At 38.4% G+C, this 19,252-nt stretch overlaps 1 protein-coding gene across 37 annotated transcripts in view; it reads right to left on the reverse strand.

Moving 5' to 3' along the window:
• camk2g2 (calcium/calmodulin-dependent protein kinase (CaM kinase) II gamma 2) overlaps positions 1 to 19,252 on the reverse strand; it is an 89,240-nt gene that overhangs the window by 18,340 nt on the left and 51,648 nt on the right. For 21 of the 37 annotated variants that reach the window (XM_078160702.1, XM_078160701.1, XM_078160698.1 and 18 more), the window contains exons 6-14: positions 18,154 to 18,226; positions 13,788 to 13,890; positions 13,068 to 13,151; positions 12,831 to 12,925; positions 10,120 to 10,242; positions 9,424 to 9,507; positions 9,297 to 9,339; positions 8,294 to 8,353; positions 4,701 to 4,741 (exon numbers count right to left, since the gene is read on the reverse strand). In XM_078160702.1, coding sequence (XP_078016828.1) covers positions 4,701 to 4,741; positions 8,294 to 8,353; positions 9,297 to 9,339; positions 9,424 to 9,507; positions 10,120 to 10,242; positions 12,831 to 12,925; positions 13,068 to 13,151; positions 13,788 to 13,890; positions 18,154 to 18,226 — 706 coding nt within the window. Of the gene's footprint in view, positions 1 to 3,822; positions 3,856 to 4,700; positions 4,742 to 8,293; positions 8,354 to 9,296; positions 9,340 to 9,423; positions 9,508 to 10,119; positions 10,243 to 12,830; positions 12,926 to 13,067; positions 13,152 to 13,787; positions 13,891 to 18,153; positions 18,227 to 19,252 lie in introns of all 37 variants that reach the window. The other 16 variants (XM_078160700.1, XM_078160708.1, XM_078160705.1 and 13 more) reach the window with 3 other exon arrangements.

Below are 19,252 nucleotides of genomic sequence, written 5' to 3' on the forward strand. Positions count from 1 at the left end.
AAATCTACTTTAGCATAGCTGCAACTGCAACTAGTTAACCTCAACCCTCACACAGCCTCCTGCACAATCTATCACAATATAGTTTTACTGAATGAACTTTACTTCAACTGCACTGGTGCACCCTACTGAGCACAAGTTTTAATTAAACTGAAAAAATGAGTGTCACATTCACTGGCTGCAGTCCTGGGAAATCAATGGATTTAATGAAAGTCATGATTTTTAAGTACATTCGAAGGTATTAAGATGTATTTATATTGTGTTTAAGTAAATATAAATACATTCTTGCTAATTCTATTGCAGTGATTCCACTGATAAAAGTCATAATTTATGAGAAACAAAACAAAAATTCCCATATGCACACAATAATTGCAATAAATGGTCTGTTTACTGTTAAAGGGGAACTCCACTGATTTTACAGATAAAGGGCAGGTTTAGTAGTCATTCTAAGTACCATTCTGAGAGTCAGTTATAATCAGGGTTCCCACACACTGTTACCAACATTACATTTTCAAAACTTTTCCATAATATTTATCCCATTTCCATGAATTCAGTTAAATAGGTTATAATGGATAGGCCTACATAGTGATACAGCTGTAGAACTGCATTATTAGACACACACTTTCCAGGCATTTGCAGAAAAGCAAACTGCTAGCACTTCTTAACTTCTCCCGCTCATTAGATATTCCCGCTGCCAACTAGATGCATGTGCCAGAAGACCAAACCCACATATATGGTACTTCACAAAACATCAAGAACATGCCCCTTTTGGGGGATGTCAGTGTAATTTCACACATTTGGATTAAAAGTTTTACAAGTTTGTATGTCTTTATTTCTTATTAAACAAAATTTGCTTTGTAGACTAGTCTAATAATTATTTTCCTACCTTGCCTGAACCTGAGAGTTCACAATACCTTAATAAATAAAGGTTGATGGCCATCATGCCCCTTCAGTCTTGCTGCATCCAATTGGATCAATGACCCAACACAGGATGTCTATACATGTACAGATGTCCTATGCCCTACAAAACAGCTTTTCAGCATGTTCCTGTTTTTCTCCTTATGAAAAATAGCATTTCTGTCAACAAAAAGGTGGCGCAGCCTTGGTAATGATGAGATGCCAACCTGGTTTCTATGTCTAAATGATAAATCATGTGTGTCTAAATCATCTGGTTTCTCAGTTTGGGATTGGAGACTACAAGTATTAATAGAAAGTTGAGGAGTATGAAAAACAATCAGGGAGGGCCTAACAAAAAGATGGTATTGGTTGCATTATGGGAAATGTAGGATCTAGTGTCTCTGGGCTTGACCCATACTACTTTTTTATCTCAGCTTTACGGAAGTGTAATTCAAAAGATTAAATATATGGAGTACACCTGTATTATCTTACTTAATGCTCACTCAAATACTTATTTTGATCCTGTTTTAAACCAGAGCAGTGGTTCTTCTACACAACAGAGGTGCAGATTATAGCTGCAGATTAAATATGGAATGTGTGATGTGAACAAGAAAACACAGCTTGAGCTGGACTCTACCCCTCGGCCTCAGGCTAACTTGAGGGGAAGGAGAAAGAGTAGTTTCTTGAATGCAAATCAGTATTCCCACAAGAAAGTTAAGAGGTGTGGACGAATGGTTAATGAAAGGTTAAGAGCAAAGTGCTGGGAGGTTTTTTAGATGTTTTTTCTACAACTTTGAGATGAGTGAATACCCAAGTGTGGCTTTAAAAAGTATTTTGGCAGTCTCCCCGGCCAACTAGGAACATCTTCTAACAGAAAAACTAATGTGCAACACTGAGGCCGACAAGGCAAACTACATTTCCTTCAAGAAGTGCAAATATGCAGACTATATTTCAGCAACATAATTCACAGTCAGCATTATGAAGCTACAACTGTAAAGTCTTTGTTGGTGTTCATTTTCTACAGCCTTGAAATTATGTTACAGGGTCAGAAATAACCATTTAAGGAAGTCGAATGTGCTAGAATTGATACACGATCTTGCTCTCGCCTTTTAATGATGTATTGACTCAGAAAAGGCTGCCTTCTTTTCCACTGGCACACATTCATACTTGGTAACTACTCAGTACATTTTCAGTGCTGTTGAGCAACTGGAAAAGGTGTTTAAGAAACATTTCTTTAGAAAAATAAGAATTAATTTCACTTTCACAGAACTCAAGGATTTAAAGTGCAGACTTTTGTATGTAAAGTTTGAGATGATTTTTTTCCACCACAAAAAGGTCATTCACAAGGATTAAAAAGTTCAGAGCAGCACGATACAGAATTTATAACTGAAACTGTTATATTAAGGCTGGGCATGAAAGCTCAATACTTTTTTAGCTGAAATGATTTCAAAGTTCCTGAATGGCTGTATGTTGTCAGGCAACAAGTATTTCACTGCTGAAAGGATGGTCTTTTCATAAAACTGGGCTGTCTATGTAATAGAAAGACAAATTCTTTTTAAATTGGTGCTACATGACCAGAGGAAACAGGAGGTGAAGAACCTACACTTACTAGAATGTACTGCGCCGTACCAGACCAATAACCGCCCCTGCTGGCGGGTGACATAAAGTGAGCTTGGATATTTTGACACAGGAAACATAATGGCGGCTGGCTGGTAACAAACTATCTTGAATTACAGTGTAATTGTAAGTTAAATTATGTTTCTGAAAACATTTTAGGTGAGAAACAGGCAACACATAAACATAATATTGGTTCATATTTGATCAGCACTGCTTAGTTTTATTGTTTGATCTCAGCTTTTTCAGCCTCTGTTTTAACACTACAGGGCACAGGCTGGTGCCCACTTACTGTGCAGAAATTCTCAGATTACAGCTAAACAGTGCATTGAAATGTGTTTCTGGGGATATTTAAGGTGAGAAATAGGCAATACAGTCACATAATCTTGGTTTGTATCAGATCTGCACTGCTTAGTTTTACCATTTGATCTGAGTTTGGATTTGAGTTTGAGAGCAGAGTTCTCTTTAACAATTGAGAAGTTTGGCTTCTTGTATGAAGTGGAAAATTAAATTATCTATTAAGTATTAGTGCTGAACTAATTTATTGTATCAGATATCAGATATCTTACTTTTCTAACGAGTGACAAACCATATACATATCTATTTTATTTTGAAAATCCAATAAAGTGAAAGAAAAGCTATTTAAAAAGATCAAAAGACCAAATCACTAAGAAATACTGAAATTAATCTCAATATCTTTATATGTTTTAACTTTAAATACACCACATTCTCTGTATATCAGTCCTGAACTGTCTCTAGTTCAGCGGTGTTGATTATCTGCAGGTGACCAAGACAGCTGTTTTATTTACAGGTAGAGGGAAAGAAAATAAAAGTTCACTCAAATGAAAAATAATGAGGGTACAATAAATAATAATAATTGAAAAAAGGGGAAATGATTGTATATTGATGCTTACAGTAAATAAAATGTCCCTCACTCCTGTGATGGTCAGGGATGTTGGTAAGTAGGCCAAAATGCCTGATATTATCCATAAGTGGATGAGTCAGACATCAGGAGAGGATAACTCTTGAGGGTGATTGTGTGTGTGTGTGTGTGTGTGTGTGTGTTATCTGTCAGCAGCTGAAATGGTTTTGGTGGCACTTATGGCAGAAAGGCTGATGCAGGGATGTTGGATGGAGTCAGGAAATCCAACAGAAATCAGAACAAGACAAAAACTGTCATAGACAACGCCTCAAGCATCTCTGCCCAAAAGGAATAAAATGAAACAGAGAGGGGGGAGGGGAGAACCGGAGGGGGAAAAGACTCGGAGAGACGAAGAATGAAAAATGAACGAAAAACGACAGAGCCGATCTCACCATCAAACAAACACTCGAGCTGGACTTCCTTTTCTGACAGACAGCAATGGAAAGGAGGAGGAAAAAAATAAGGGGTCATCGGGAAACAAGGAACTAATCAAAATAGTAAAAAAGTGAAACTGCCAGATTGATCCCAGAAAGAGAGAAAACAAAACGGCTACACAAGCTTACACAGGAACAGAGATGAGACAAAGGGACACTAAGAGGGCTTCAGCAGAAAAAAAACAATCAGCTACTAAAACAGTACAGGGAGTTAATTTTTCAAGGACAACTAAAGGATTTAAATCATTGGTCGTGCAGTTTATTTGTATAATGTTTTGGAGATCTTATTTTTTGGGGGGGGTTAGCTATTGTTTAATTCACTGTATGTAATGGGAATTTTATTTTGGCCCTTGTTGATTATGGCGCTTCACTGCATGCATTGACGCTGACTGTCGATCAAAACAAATGAGCACCAAGACCCAGTGGTGGCTCAAATCGCTGTGAATCAAAGAAAAACCTGGTGGTCAAAAACAAACAGCATTTTAAAAGCCTACAGGTCTTTATTAAGTCCCTTACTTTCACTTTAATCTGTATTATCTGTGCCCCACCTTTAACTGCTAACTCATAAATATGATCAAGCTGCTACTGTATTTTTAAAATCAATCCTTTTCCCTTTAAGTCACATTTAATAGTAAAACTAATAAAGAAGCACCAAAGCACAAAAGTAATCCAACTTAAAGAACATACTACTTTTCCATATGCTCATAATATTAAAGATACATGTTGTTAGAGAGTATTTAGGGTGACAGATCAAAAGGGAGACAACAGGAGAGAGGAAGAGTAAGTAAGACAGGAGAAATAATGTAGATAAAACCCTCATGGGTCAGAGGACTTACCTTCACACCGTCCGACTTTTTGTTTAGTAAAGTTTTGCATGCTGAAAGACAGAAAGACAAGATGGTAAGGACACTGTCTGAAAAGTAAATATCCCCCAAACACAACAGTGGTTGAGATCACTCAGTCACGAGGACAAACTAAAACAAAACACGGTCCAACAAAGGTTTATCAGGTCCACCTAATTTTACATGAATATTAATTGGATTAACTGTTATATAAACAACAACCTCTCAACTAAAACTATTGTTTCTCCACCAGTGGGGATAATCAGGTTGATTAAGGAAATTTTATATTTATTGCTGCATATAAAAATAGCAAACTAAAAATGAAAAGTAAACTTGGAAAACAGAAAAACCTGATTACAAATTCGGAAACATTTTCAAGTATTAATACTAAAATAACTCCTCTGGAGCATGTACTTGCCCTGAGGGCTTTTTAAATAAAACTTTTTCCATTTTGTGTTTTTCTAATTTGTTTAAATACACAGACTTTTTTAAAGAGCCCAATAATACCCCCAACACCCTCAGCTTTTTCTCCCAGGACATTGTTGATGTTGTATGGAAGCTGATTTTCGCCAAGAAAAGAAAGAATGAAAACATAAACAGACTGATAATTAAACATGATAATAAAAATGATAAATACTCAGTAAAAGTGACTTAATTCAGTCAAAATCAGTGAGTCAGATTTATGAGAAAATACATTAAAATTATGTAATGGTTCCTCAAAAGTATAGTATATCATTCAAAAACTGTAGTTAGTAAAAAGTTAAAAGTTGTACTATCTACCTACCTATTACTATAATTTTAACATAGTATCTCCATCTTGATTTCTGACGACCAGTACTTTTTTTTCTTTTTAAATCATGCATAACCTCATCTATTTTTATCTTTTACTGGCAGAAATTAGCCTCCATAGATTTGACAACTGTGACCTGTACACACTTTAAAACATCGCAACAGTTAAAGAAAATTTGGATATTTAGAGGCACTTGCACTTGCTCTAGTTCGATTTTTTGTGTTTTATAAATATAACCTTTGTCTGCTGTTATTTCTAATTAAAGCACTGTTAATTAACTTTACATTTTCAGATTTCCCATTTACTTTTCTCTTTGGAAAATGTTCCTGGTTACATTACAACAAAACAATTTCAATGTTATTCTGGGGTAAAATCATCCTCTATATTATCACTATTCTTGAGCATAGTTCAAACAATAAACGTTAAATACAAGTAAAACAAAATTAAGAAGTTGTCTCTCATAAATTTAAGCAGAGTGGCATGAAGTGCCAGTGATTTATTTCAGTGTGATACAGCTAACACTCAACTGAACAAGTGCTGGAGCGACTTTGTGGAAAGTTGCAAGTATAAATAAAAAAAGATTAAACTTCACAATTTTAAAATATACTCCACCAACTGTAATCAAACCAGTTCATATTAAATGAGACTATTCAGTAGCCTACATTAACCACACTGACATCATATCATGTGCATGCATATCAAAACCTGATCAGTTATAACCAGACTTACACAGAAATGACACCAACACACAACTGAATAAAAATGTCCACACGCATGCACATCCACACAGATCAAAAAGAAACACTCGAAAAGTATAAACACTCATATTTGTGTTAGTGATGTTCCAGTGATCCTCCCTTACCTTCCATTAATAAAGTAGGAAGGAGGGCAGTGAAGAAGGCAAGAAAACAGTAACGTGTTTAATATCTGCATCTTTAACATCTGAACTGAAAACACAATTGAAGATGACAACTGCAGGAACAAACACCCGTCAGGCTTTTACTGTGTGTTAAAAGGCATTCTTTAAATTATTTTCACAGAGGTGGTGGGTTCATGCGATGACAGTGGCTCATAAACATGCAGCATCCACTTCAAAGTCTTTGTCTTAAAAAGGTGCCAAGGAGTGCATTCTCTACAGTCATCGAACTGAGCAGAAACCTTCAGGTTAGGGACATCATCGCTGCAAATATTCAAGACCAAACGCTTACATTTACACTGCATGTAACTCGGTCAATGAGGGAATTTAACGACTGTAATCAAGCATCAAGATAAATCCATTATGGATGACTTATCTGCATAGCATCCACTTCTATAAACCATGATAATTCTTGGTTGAACAGCAGCTCATTCTGTCATGTGACTGACATTCACTGTGAAAGGTTCAGTATGCTTCGTACAAACTAGTATTTAAGACGTGTCGATCGTGCTTGTCTGAACGCAACATTGTCTGTAGTTGCTCTAAATCGTCAAACTCAAAAGTGGGGCTAAAAGTCTGCTGTCGCAAAGAGAGCCAATATGTGATAATCGTACAAGTAAGGATACGAGGCATAGTTTTGAACAATGGGAAGAGGTCATGCCTGTCGAATTCCCAGAAAAAAAGAGACTAGTATTTTTGATTAATTTCCATTAATGAACACTTCTGAGTTAATAAGGCACTACAAATCTGTTCAGGCGTGTCCCTTAGCTAGCTTTTTTTTTTTGCTGCAGCAATAGTAGCTGCTGTTTCAACAATGCACTCTATGATATTGGCAATGACTGTAATGTTACCCAAAGAATCTATATCTTGTATTGTGACAAAAGTTGGGATGAACACCCCTAATATATATTATTGGTTGTTTTTATGTTTGTTTTTTACACCACAGTTGTTACCACAGTATTGACGTCTTCTTTGCGTCGGTTTCGGAAAGTGACAAAACTGTCGTATGCAGCCTCTATAAATACGAAGTCTGAGGGAAGGTGGTTTCAGACGCTGTTTGATGATCCTACAAACACTCTGTTTGAAGCATACTGATGCCTTTAGGCTCTTTGTGGTTTTGTCTGTTCACACAAACACAACGGAGCAGGCAGGAGAGAGGAGACAAAGAAAAATAGATAACAAAGGACACTGTGCATTCTGTTTATACAGCTTCCCATGCAGGTTGGCATACTGTACTGTACTGTATGCTCATACACATGCTTGGCTGGCTGTTAGTGCCAGAGCCATGCGGAGGGAAGGTTGCGGCGAGCACGGGCAGGCATCGACTGGGCACTAGCCGAGTACTGTGGATACAAACCAGTTCAAAGGAGGTAAAACTGGGGGTGTTACGTTAGGTTGAAGGCTGGCGTGTCTATTTATACTTGTGATATAAAAGGTTAAAATGTTTATGCTGCAGAGGGAAAGATATGCAGCCTGCACAAGTTGTTGTAATGCAGAGATGTGTAAACAGAGCTTTGCTAGGTGGCAGCTGCGATAGTTGGAGGGATGTCAGAGGGTCATGCTGGGTGTCAGTTAAATGGCTGTTGTGTTCGACACAGGAAATTAAATAGCCAGTCCTGGAGAGGAGCTCTGTTTATTAAAGCATCAAGACACGCTGCAGTACTGAAAGGTCAAGAGCTAAGCTTTGTTTGTGGTTTCCATTTACATGTTTATGTGTGTGTGTAAGATGCCCCAGTGCAATGACGACCATTCAAAAGTGGATCATCAGTGTGCAGGCAGCAGGCAGCAGGTGGAGGGGTTCAAGCAGCCCAGGCCACATGCCAACAGCCTGAGTACAAAGTTGGCAGTGCCCGACTCCAACACCCCCTCAAGCAGACGTACCTTCCTGTGCCATTGCGGCCGTGCTGGTGGTAGCGGCAGGGCTGGTATGCTGCCGTCCCACTATTGGACAGAGAGGGATTCAATGTGGAGGCACAGGTGGGACTAGAGCCTCACTAAAACCTGACAGCCTTTTTATTTTCTGGATTTTTTAAACTTTAATAAACTTCAGAGTATTAGACAAGACATGGGTTTCCAAGAAGTGTTTGGATCAAGTGGGCTTAGTGAAGACAAGGTTTTCTCTGATACCTAACTCCCTTTTATTAGGATGAAGTGAAGCAGCAGACAGGAAATCTTCTCAGCACCAAAGTACCTGCGCCCGAAATTATTAATCTTATTTCTGTGGACATTCATTTGATAAACATGCCTGCAGTTATGTATAAAGCAATTCAGAGGTCTGGCTCGTCTTGCTTTCTTCAGTCCAGATCAATCTTGACCGGTGGAGTAGTTGGCTGTAATCCACGGGAGCTGCTTTACTTACATGAAGGCACATAAACACAAGGCCAATAGCATTAATGCATTAGCTTGCTTGACCATTGTCTGGTCCACAGATTGAGCGTTCAATCAAAGGTGGACTGTGTTGTGGTGATCAAACTGCTTACAAGGAGGAAATCCAAGCCAAACCCCTGAAGTGCAAAATCAAAACTGTAGACAGCTGACAAGCAAATGTGAACAAGAATAAAATCTGTGGATATAAGGAAACTAGATTCAGGCCCCAAAAAAGGACAGTAGAGGAACAACAGCGATTTGTATCCTTGGCCTCTGAGATATTAAGTCAGAAAAAGTAATTACCTATAGTGTTCTTATCATTATTATTAGATATAATGACCAAACAGATTTGCTCTTTGTTATAAAACTGCTCAGTTTCTCCAAATCCAGATGCTTCTTTGTATGGCTTCATTCAAATATGTGTGCTATGAGCAGCACTGGGCACCGCTGTGAAGTCTGTGTGCCAAATCAAATTGTTGTCTCTTGATGTGTGATTAGTATCCCTGCCAAAGCTCACCTGAAAAGTTCCTGGACACCAGCATTGTTGTGAGGATGGCTCCCTAGAGAGACACAGAAATCAACATTATGAGGATTTGTGTTTCATGGACGCGTTTGTATGTGTATTTGTTTGTGCCCCTACTCACTTTAAGTTTCCTCCTCGCGTTGAACTTGCGCAGACACTCCACAGTCTCTTGACGGTGCATCATGGAGGCCACAGTGGAGCGTTGCTGTATGTAGAGAGGAAACACAATGAATAAACCTAACTTTAGTGTGACATCATAACACTTTTATTCCTATATAATTGACTCCAAATGACAAATGAACTCAAAGCCTTGTGTCTTGTTTTTCAGGCATATCCATTATTTTCTATATTACAAAACTGAATGACCACCTGCTTCAGTTGGTTTCTGATACCAAGTTATGTTCATCAGTGGGAGTTAGCTTCACTGTTGGCAACTGCAGATTTCTGTGGTCATGGTAGTATGTTGGTCATGGTAGTATGTTATACATCTATCCAAGTGTTGTCCAAAGCTCTTATTTTGAGTTTTGTGTTTAATTTTACCCCAAACTACAAATTCTGCTTGAGTGCATATTGTAGGCCTCTGTGTTGAGCAGTTCATGACCTTGTGTTGTTGTTTTAAAAAGCAGTGCCAAAAACGAAATGCTTAACATATTTTACAGTGTAACTCTGGACGTGTGAGTGTGAAAGAAACAGATGAATGCCTAATTAGGTAGAAAGTCCAAATATGTGACAATTTGTTGGAAGATGGCACAAATATCTACAGCGGTATTTTACATGCTAGTAACGAATTCTTTTGAAGACAAGGAGTGTGACTTACGCAGACCCAGGGATGCTTGAGGGCCTGGTCGGCTGTGATCCTTTTGGCAGGGTTAATCGTTAACATCTGATTGATCAGATTCTTGGCCTCGGGGGTCACTGTGTCCCACTCTGGAGAAGGAAACTGAAGGAGGCAGATAAAAGGAAGACATATTAAGAATGTATGTCACTGTTCTTGTGTTTTCGTTGAACATTTGATCATTGAACAACTGGCTCAACACACATGCATGTGCACACATATACACTTATGAATTCATATGGTTGTGTCCAGGAAAAGAGAAGAAATCGTTCTTGTTTCAGTCACTTGCCAATTTTTTTTCATTGATATTACTCAGTGATTCAACATTCAGGTTCAACTTGAGATTTAAAACAGAGAAATACTCAAGACATATTTTAGTCTGCAGATCCTCAAGAGCCCTGCATCTGCAATACGTGCTAAAACACCAGATAGTAAGGCAGAAAGCAGAGGAGCATGTATGAACAGGAGTTGTATTTTACCACCACATCTGGAGACTGGATGTTATGTTGGTATTGATGAACAAGCTTTGTCAGTTACCAGTGTGTGGGTTAAAGAATTAAAAGTTAAATGCACTTTTTTTTCATATCGTCATTGATATGATCTTTATCTACTTTTTGCTTCCCATGAACATGTTTAATGTTTTCTAATACTAATACAAATAATTCTGCTAAAAATGATCTTATCACAACTGTATGTTTATTGAATCTGGCGCTTAATACACCTAGATTGCGACCACAACTCTGACTCTTTGATACTTTTACAGATTATATTTAAGATTTTGTCATATTAACCAAACAATGCATGGAAAAAATGTGTTAGATGATTACAGTAACTTTATTTTTACTATTTTCTGTTTATTTCTGTATGAAACATGTCTTATTTTCTTTTGTCTCGGAGTATGCATGATGTGGAATGATGCAACGATTTGTTTTTCTTTGATGGGTCATTTTAGCAATATGAAACAAAAATAAAAAATCCTTCATTGATATCATGTTAAAGGAAATAAGGAGTGATTTTCAGCCTGTGATAGCTAACAGTCAATGCATGCCCTTCAAGAGCAAACCCTTCAGTCCTAACAGGTGGGAGTTTTCAAAGTCAGCGTAAGCTCTCTCACTCCAGTCACCCACACCTGCCGCCCTCATCCCTCCACCTCAGTAGCATTAAGTGCCAGCAAACATGTTTACTACTAAAAATCAAAGCAAGCTGTCCGAGACATTTACTCAGAACATTAAGTGTCAGTTGTCAATAACTGACAAAAAAGAAAAATGAGATTCAAGGTGTCTACATGACAGCGATACTCAAGTGCACATTATTACAAGTGCTTGTCACAGTCACTTCATATCAATGCTCATATTATGCACATTCATTAGATGTGGTTGCTTCCAATTATGGAAATTAATACGGGTAATAAAGTCCGATCTCCCAGAAGACTATGACAAGATCTGATAAATAAGCCTATCGCTCTCTCATAGTGTATCACTTTTTTTTCTACAACTAGATCAAAATCATGCAATAACAAGTAGCAAGCAATTAAAAAACAAAATTAAATTTCTAAATGACTTGCACGACAGAATTCTGAGTGTGTTATTTGACGAGACTTGAAGTGAAGGTGTCCTGCAGGGCTCATCTCGAGGCTCTGTGCTTGTTTTCCCATTCACATAAATTATGACTGAGATTGTGTATTAGAATTCAAGTTTCATGAACACAGATGGAGCTCTCTGACAGACTCTATGAACCACAACACTTATCTTCATGGATCCATTTGCAAAATGCTCGCTCAGTCAGCCAACCTGGGATGAGCCCGCAAATATGAGCTCAGTGAAAGATGAGCATTTATTAAAGCTGCACTGATCAATATTTTTTATTTTATGAATGGATCTGTGAATTCTCAACAGTGGCTTTTACATCATTGGCAGATGGAGCCAGGCCTTTATTTCTGTTTCACCTTGTTCCTCATTTAAACTCAAAACCATCTCTATATTTACCTGTTGCTTTGAAAAATTCTGTATTTTATATTCCACAACATTACACTGATTTATTCTATATCATGGTCATGATCAACCTGGACCCTGTTTTCCAACGTTTTTGTGTCTGACTAATGGGAACAGGAATATTTGGTCCTCTGTTGAGAGAGACCACTGCAACCGACAGCGACGAAACAAACTGCAATGTAACCACTAGAGACATTCGCGCAGTGCCAATGTACGTCCACTTGAAGTGTTTGTTTTTGCCACTGATAGGCTCAGATTATTCTTGTAGGTGATAATATTATGGAAAGGATTCCTGCAAAGATAAGCCTCTTTATTAAGTAGTAAGATCCTTTCTGTTTAACCAGAAACAGCCCCCAAATCTTTATCACCAAACCCACCAGACTCCATTTAAATAAACACTAATTTTAGCATTTATAGAGCCAGAATATTTTTGTTCATTTCAACCAAACCAGAGCTAGTGATTGTTGGGACAGTGGGAAGACGAACCAAGATGGTTTTCATTAGTGTTATTTTGTTTCTGTTTACCTTAAATTAAGTTTAACGACAATGACATTACTTTCTATTTAGAGTCTGGTGATTATAGCAATTATCGAACTTCCGCTTTAATCGTTTCCAGGTATTCTACACACAAACGACACATATGCAGCTCACATGTACAGAAGTAAGGGACGGTAACTACAAGATTGAGAGGGGAGTACTTACATCATATGCACCGGCCTTGATTTGTTGGTACAGTTTGTGTTGGTCCTCGTCCCAGAAGGGAGGGTAGCCCACCAACAAGATGTACAGGATCACACCTGAAAAAAACAAAACACACACACACACACACATACACACAGAATCTATTTAAATATACTCCATATAAAACCTAAAGCATACAATTCCTAATGAATATTAGTGAGCATATGAATGCAGCAAACACAGACAGGACTAACTGACCACATGCCCATATGTCCACTGGCTTGCCGTATGGATCCTTTCTCAACACTTCTGGGGACAGATATCCTGGAGTTCCTGCAAAACCTGCAATAAACAAATATAAACTTGTGTTAATGTGTCTATGAAAATGCAACCCAATAATGATATACAGAACTATTTCTGATAACTGCATTGTCTGAGCAAGACTATGGGTTTACAAGCTTTTATGATCTCTATCAAATGCTACAAAAAGCTAAAATATTTGTATATATGTGTTTTGTATAATGTTCTAAATAAATAAAACATTTATTGTATTGCTGTGTTGAATATTAAAACTAATATCCACAATAATATATATTAATATACCTAAGCTATAAACACCACATAGTTGTTTAAAATAAAACACGTTTACAGAGTGTCAACACAAACAAAATTATTTTTGACAGTTCTTTAATAAACATACTTCCCTCAGGACAAATTTGGATTGTTTAGTACTTTCTCTAATATGTTTGTTCATATTTATTTATTTCTCATATAAAGTAACAAAAATAGAGCATATGATTATTATAATATGCTGAAACACAAACTCTAGCTCGCCACTAACTTAATAATTTATTTCCTAAAGCAGCGATGGCGGTGTTCTTGCTGAAGCAAACGCTGCTGCTGAGGGTGAACACTGTGGAATAAATAAAGATAATAAGGTTAAACATTCAAGTTGTTAGAAGTGGGGTTATTTCTCACCAAACCATGCCTGTTGGTCCCCCTGCACCTCGATGGCTAGACCGAAATCTGCAAGCTTCACCGCTGCTCCCTTCATCTTACTGGCAAGGAGCAGATTCTCTGGCTGCAAAACACAGACACAAAGTGTTCTTCAGGATGAAATATTTACACTCAGGCTGCAACTAGTGACTGTTTCCAACATTTCTTTCACAATAAGTTTGGCCGTAAAATGTTAAACATACAAATTAATCCCCATCACAAGTTAGTTTGATATTTTCTTTCTGGCCAACCTTCAATAAACCCCAAAAGATCTTCAACTTTGAATAAAATGAAGACTGACGTGTCATTTAATAAGAGCAGGTTGTTAAATTTGACCTTGGACAAACTATGTTTTGCATAGTATAAAATACATTGTAGCATAGTTATGAACAAAAAGAGGGAAAAATACATAGGGCAAAAGAGATAAGCATGTACCCTCCTTCAGGAAATGTCCTATCTGTCTGCATGACTGGATAAGCTGCAGGAGCTCGATGACATCTACAGTAGTAATGAGGCATGATTTGGTCAAGCAGGCCACAAAGGCTTCCCCCAAAGGAAAAACCTTTTCAGTCGGCTGTCACAGACTTTAACACTGAATTTTTGACACGGCCTTTCTGTTCACACGATCATGCAAAAAGTCAGGACCTGGCAAAGATAAGGACATATTAACTGTGATTTATTTGTCTCAACTGCTTCCTCGCTTTCCTCATTTGCGTCTCATTACATCATAGTTCCTGTCACTTAAGGAAGAGATGAGAGGGAGAAGAAACTGAGGAAACAGGATTTGATGTGAGGTCAGTTACTGGTTAAAGCTGCACAGCTGTTTAAGGTTCACTCGTTTTAGGTATTTCTTCATAATATAGGGTTGACCTGTTTACTCTCTTGCGTGGTTGAGCGGATAGCACAGCAAGAAGGTCATGGGATTGACTCCAACAGCCATTTATGTTCTTTCTCTGTCGAGTTTGCAGGTTTTCCCTGGTATCGTACAATATCCACCCTAAATCCTATTCACCAGCATTTCTGTGATCTAGACAAGAGGCCTGCTGCTTGGGGGTAGGTCCCACGATACAATATTAACACATTACTTGAGCCATGATACATTATCATTGCGATATGCTGAGTATTGCCATGACATATATTGCAATTTATTACCCTTTTTTCAACTGCACATTATGTCCCTAAAGGAAAAATATGTTAACATTAGTTTTATCTAATAAGATGAAGTTTTCAGTCTGTTCATCTCACTTCAGTCATTCTTACTGCTGCAAAATGTATCTGGTTGATAATTATAGTATTCTACCATAATTTGTATTTGCAATATTTACAATTTATACATTAACAAAAAACATTATTTGGCATCTGTGTATCGGTACAATATTGGCACCCAATATATTGTGATACTATGCTGTGTAGATTTTTCCCCCTATTCCTACTTCTGCGGTTTGATCTTTCAGCTTTTGTGTTTCATGTTTTTGGATGCCCCTGTCATCATTTTTAGCATTAAAAATCTACTGATGGTCTGGCTTGCACTACAATCGGATCTCAGTCAGGTGTAAGTGCAATCTGAGCACTGTGACCTCGTTCTTAAGAAAAGAAATGAGCTGAACAAGCTGAAAGGTCATCTAACTCAGCCTCCTGCTATCTCAACCTGACGACCCCTTGAAGGAATGGAGGAGACTCCGTACAGCAGCATCACCTCGGGAGTCTACTGAGGGATGAAATGCAAGACGACAGTCATGTGACCGACTGTGGTGACAGAGCTACTGCTAACAAGCTTTTCCACTGGTAATAATTATCCTCTTACAATACAAGTGATTAGCCTAGTGAACAAATCTATGGAAAAGTAGCTAATGAATGCCTTTGGCTGTCCTCTCGTAGAAGTGTCTCTAACATTCTTTCCTTGACTTCGGCTCTTCTTTTTCTGCCAGCTCTTCCTACTTTGTTTTCATATTGACTTTCAATCACAATGCAGGCAGATTCGAGATAAAGTAACTCTCCAGTTGTCCAGGTGAACAGACCAAGTGAAAATGTGGTCTGTATAGAAAACAGATGTTTTAGGGCCATTCTTCTTGAGTACAAGTCCCAGTTGGCAGGTCTAATGTGTGTGTGTGTTGTGTCTTGAGGGCAAAAGTCCTTGCAGTGGTTAACTGTCCTTATCACCTCAAATACTGACAGACAGACAGATGTCTGATACTGTCTTTGTGCTCATACTCTATTTCTTCTCATCTGTCAGTCTCTCCATCTAGTTTCCTACTTATCCATTCATCCATCCCTCCCACCATTCCCCCCCGTCTATCGGGCAGAGCTGAAACAATAGCAAAGAGAGAGAACAGGGGGAACTGCACAGGGACAGAGAGCCGGAGTGAAAGCAACAGAAGAAGAGAGAGAGAGACAGAAAGAGACAGATAGATGGGAGGTGGCATAATGAGTCCCTACACTGGCGCTGCAGCAGCCGGGTGACCTCACCCTACAGTTACCATGGCAACTCAGCCTGCCACCAGCCAACAGCACTCAACTCTTTCTCTGTAATTCTTGTTTTCCCTTCAGCGAGTGGCCCTCCCAAGATGACACGGAGGCAAAAATATGATGTGTGTGTGCGTGAGGTCACACCTCTCCATGCCACACTTAGCTGGCATTATTACTAATTTTATGGCTCTGATACAGATGTCACTTCTGGCAGCTTTATCCCCAGGAAGTTCTTAAATATCAGACAAAATATCAGATGTTGCTTTCTCTTTAGCTGTAAGACGATTGGAGGCTCAACAACCAAAAATCTTTCCCAGAGAAAGTATCACATAGAAGCAGCAACAGTTGATATTTTTTGGCCACTTGGGGGCAGCACATCAAACTACAAACACAACACCGACATATAATCATTTATAAAGAAGTGATGGCTATCTAGAAGTTGTGTTTCTGGGTACCTGTGAAAACTAAGTCCTATGTTCACTCTGTTTTTTGCTCTGGTTTGCTTAATGCTCCACTAAGTTCACCAGCTAGTCACTCTATTTATCAGTCTGTCATTTGGTTCTGGGCGGGTCGTGTACAGTGGGTTTATAAGAACCTTTTCACTGAAAACAGCTGAGTGAAAACAGGCTTTACCATCAAAAAAGATATGCAGGTTAAAAATTTGGAGGAAAAAAAGCATTTTATTAGATAGAGTTTGGATATATATTCTGTATCAGCTTGTTTTAGCTCTTCACTGAAGCCATTATGGAAATAATGCATTAACTACAAATCGCTTTGGGCAATAACATTTGCCAAATGCATGCAATGGAAGTCATTAAAATATTAGAGTAAAATATTCAAATTCAAGACCACTTTATTCCATCACACGGAAATATTCTAGATGTCTTGAGCATCATTTTAGACACATTTCCCCCAAATTGAGCCTGACATATTTGTAATTTTTGCAAACTTTGAGATGTCTACTAGAATTAAGATATATATTTCATTGGGTATGAACCATATATGACTGCACAGAATGATGCAGCACGGGTGCATTTTCAAAACATGAAAGGAGAGTTGTTCATTAACAATTAATGTACTGGTAATTCATGTCTGACCTCCTCATCCATCACCATTATTGTCTTTTTAAAACTCTTCCCACTCCCAAGTTCATTTGATACCAAGATCCATATGCAAGCTGAAAAATCAATGGAAAGCAACACCAGTCCATTTACGCCACTCACACACAAAACCAGACTGTTTGTTTTCCAATTATGTTTGTCTACTTACCCTAGAGTAATAGCTTCATTTTGCTCTGTCACATTAAAGTAATAGACCAGACTGCTAAGCAAACTATTAAAGTTTAGGACTCTGAACTGGCAATAAAAGAAATGTGGTGCAATTATCCAGGTGTTCAAATCTCAGCTCACTTTGCTGTCTTCATTTGCCATAAATATTAAAAAGAAATCATACAGCTGAGGAGGTCAGAGTGCTGTTGGTTTCTGTAAGGGGTGAACAGTCTGGCTGGGAGGGAAATCGTCACTGGCCGTCATCTCATCCACCAACCCGCTATTAATAGCAGCTGGTCTGCTTTCGTCACTCCTCAGCAGTGTGTGTGTGTGGTGGTGGTGGGGGGGGGGGGGGGGGCGTAGAAGGAGGGAAAGGAAAAAGGGGTTAGAGGGAAAAGGGGAGACAGACATAGAGGCAGAGTGGAATAGAGAAAGCAGGTGAAGAGAGGGAGGGATGACGCTCATCTCTTAAGTTGTTATTTACGTCACGTTGTGACGTCGGCGTGAGGTGTGAACCTCCAAAAATTCCTTTCATCTTCATTCACAACACGGTGCTATTTATAAGAGATTTTATACAACTGGATAGTATTCACAACTGGTATATAATAACTCACCTTGAGATCCCTGTGCACAATGTCATGCTGGTGGATGTGACTGACGCTCTCCAGGATCTGATTGATGCAGTGGCTGCAGGAGACAAAAGAAGGATAAGACACAGGGGACAGACACATCTGTCAATCCACAACAGCTAAAAGAAAACTGAGTGTGACTGAGGTGGAGGATGAAAAAACATTAAGTAAGGATTTTCAAGTATTTCAGATCAACACAATGTCCTCATTGTCAGTCGTTTGTGCACATTTTGATGGTGATTTTTTGAGCGTGAGTGAATTCATATAACAAAAAAGGTAGAGCAAATAAGTGACTCTCTGCAATCTAACAAAATAAATAAATATGGGCAACTGTGCCCCACAATGTCAAAAACACTGAGAGGTAGACAAGAGACATGTTGAGACAGGCCAAGTAAGGAAGGAAAAGACAAGAAAGACAACAAATCAACAACAGTGGGGGCTGTGTCTAGCCATCTCTGTCTCTTTCCGAGACGGACAACCCGACACTCACACCCACTTCATGCCCTGATTGGCCGGCAGTGCAGAGATGAGAAAGTAAACAGGTTTTGAGCTTCTCTTCGTCTCTTTAGTTCCTTTTTTTTTTTACAACTATTTGTCACTTTTTATGTGAACGACCAAGTGCGAAACTATGAATATCTACCAGGGTATGAAAATGTGTGCTATTATTTCCTATTTAAAGGGGACCTATTATGTGTTTCTGTATTTTGTGTCCTATATATGGTGTTGCCATGAAGGTTGTTCATATGAGTCATGGCCAAAGACTCAAAATAATAAAGTAGATGTATGTAAGGGTTTTACTACTCTGGCTACAGGATAACATCATAGTGTGCCAGATTTCTTTATATGGTCATGTGCTCCTGGCATGCCGCTCCAAATGTTTACACTACATAGCCTACATGATGCTTTTAATGGAGATTTTTCACAGTAACAAGTGCTGCTATTCTCTGTTACAGTCATTCCTGGCTGCAAGTGCAATGCTAATGTCAGGGTAAAAGTAATATTGGTTGCTGATGTTGTAAATTTCTGCCCTATTTTGGATCATATTTTTGCTGGAACGTGCTTTAATTGGTGAATTTTCACTGTA

This window comes from Epinephelus lanceolatus, chromosome 17 (assembly GCF_041903045.1).
Source record: "Epinephelus lanceolatus isolate andai-2023 chromosome 17, ASM4190304v1, whole genome shotgun sequence".
Lineage (NCBI taxonomy): Eukaryota > Metazoa > Chordata > Actinopteri > Perciformes > Serranidae > Epinephelus > Epinephelus lanceolatus.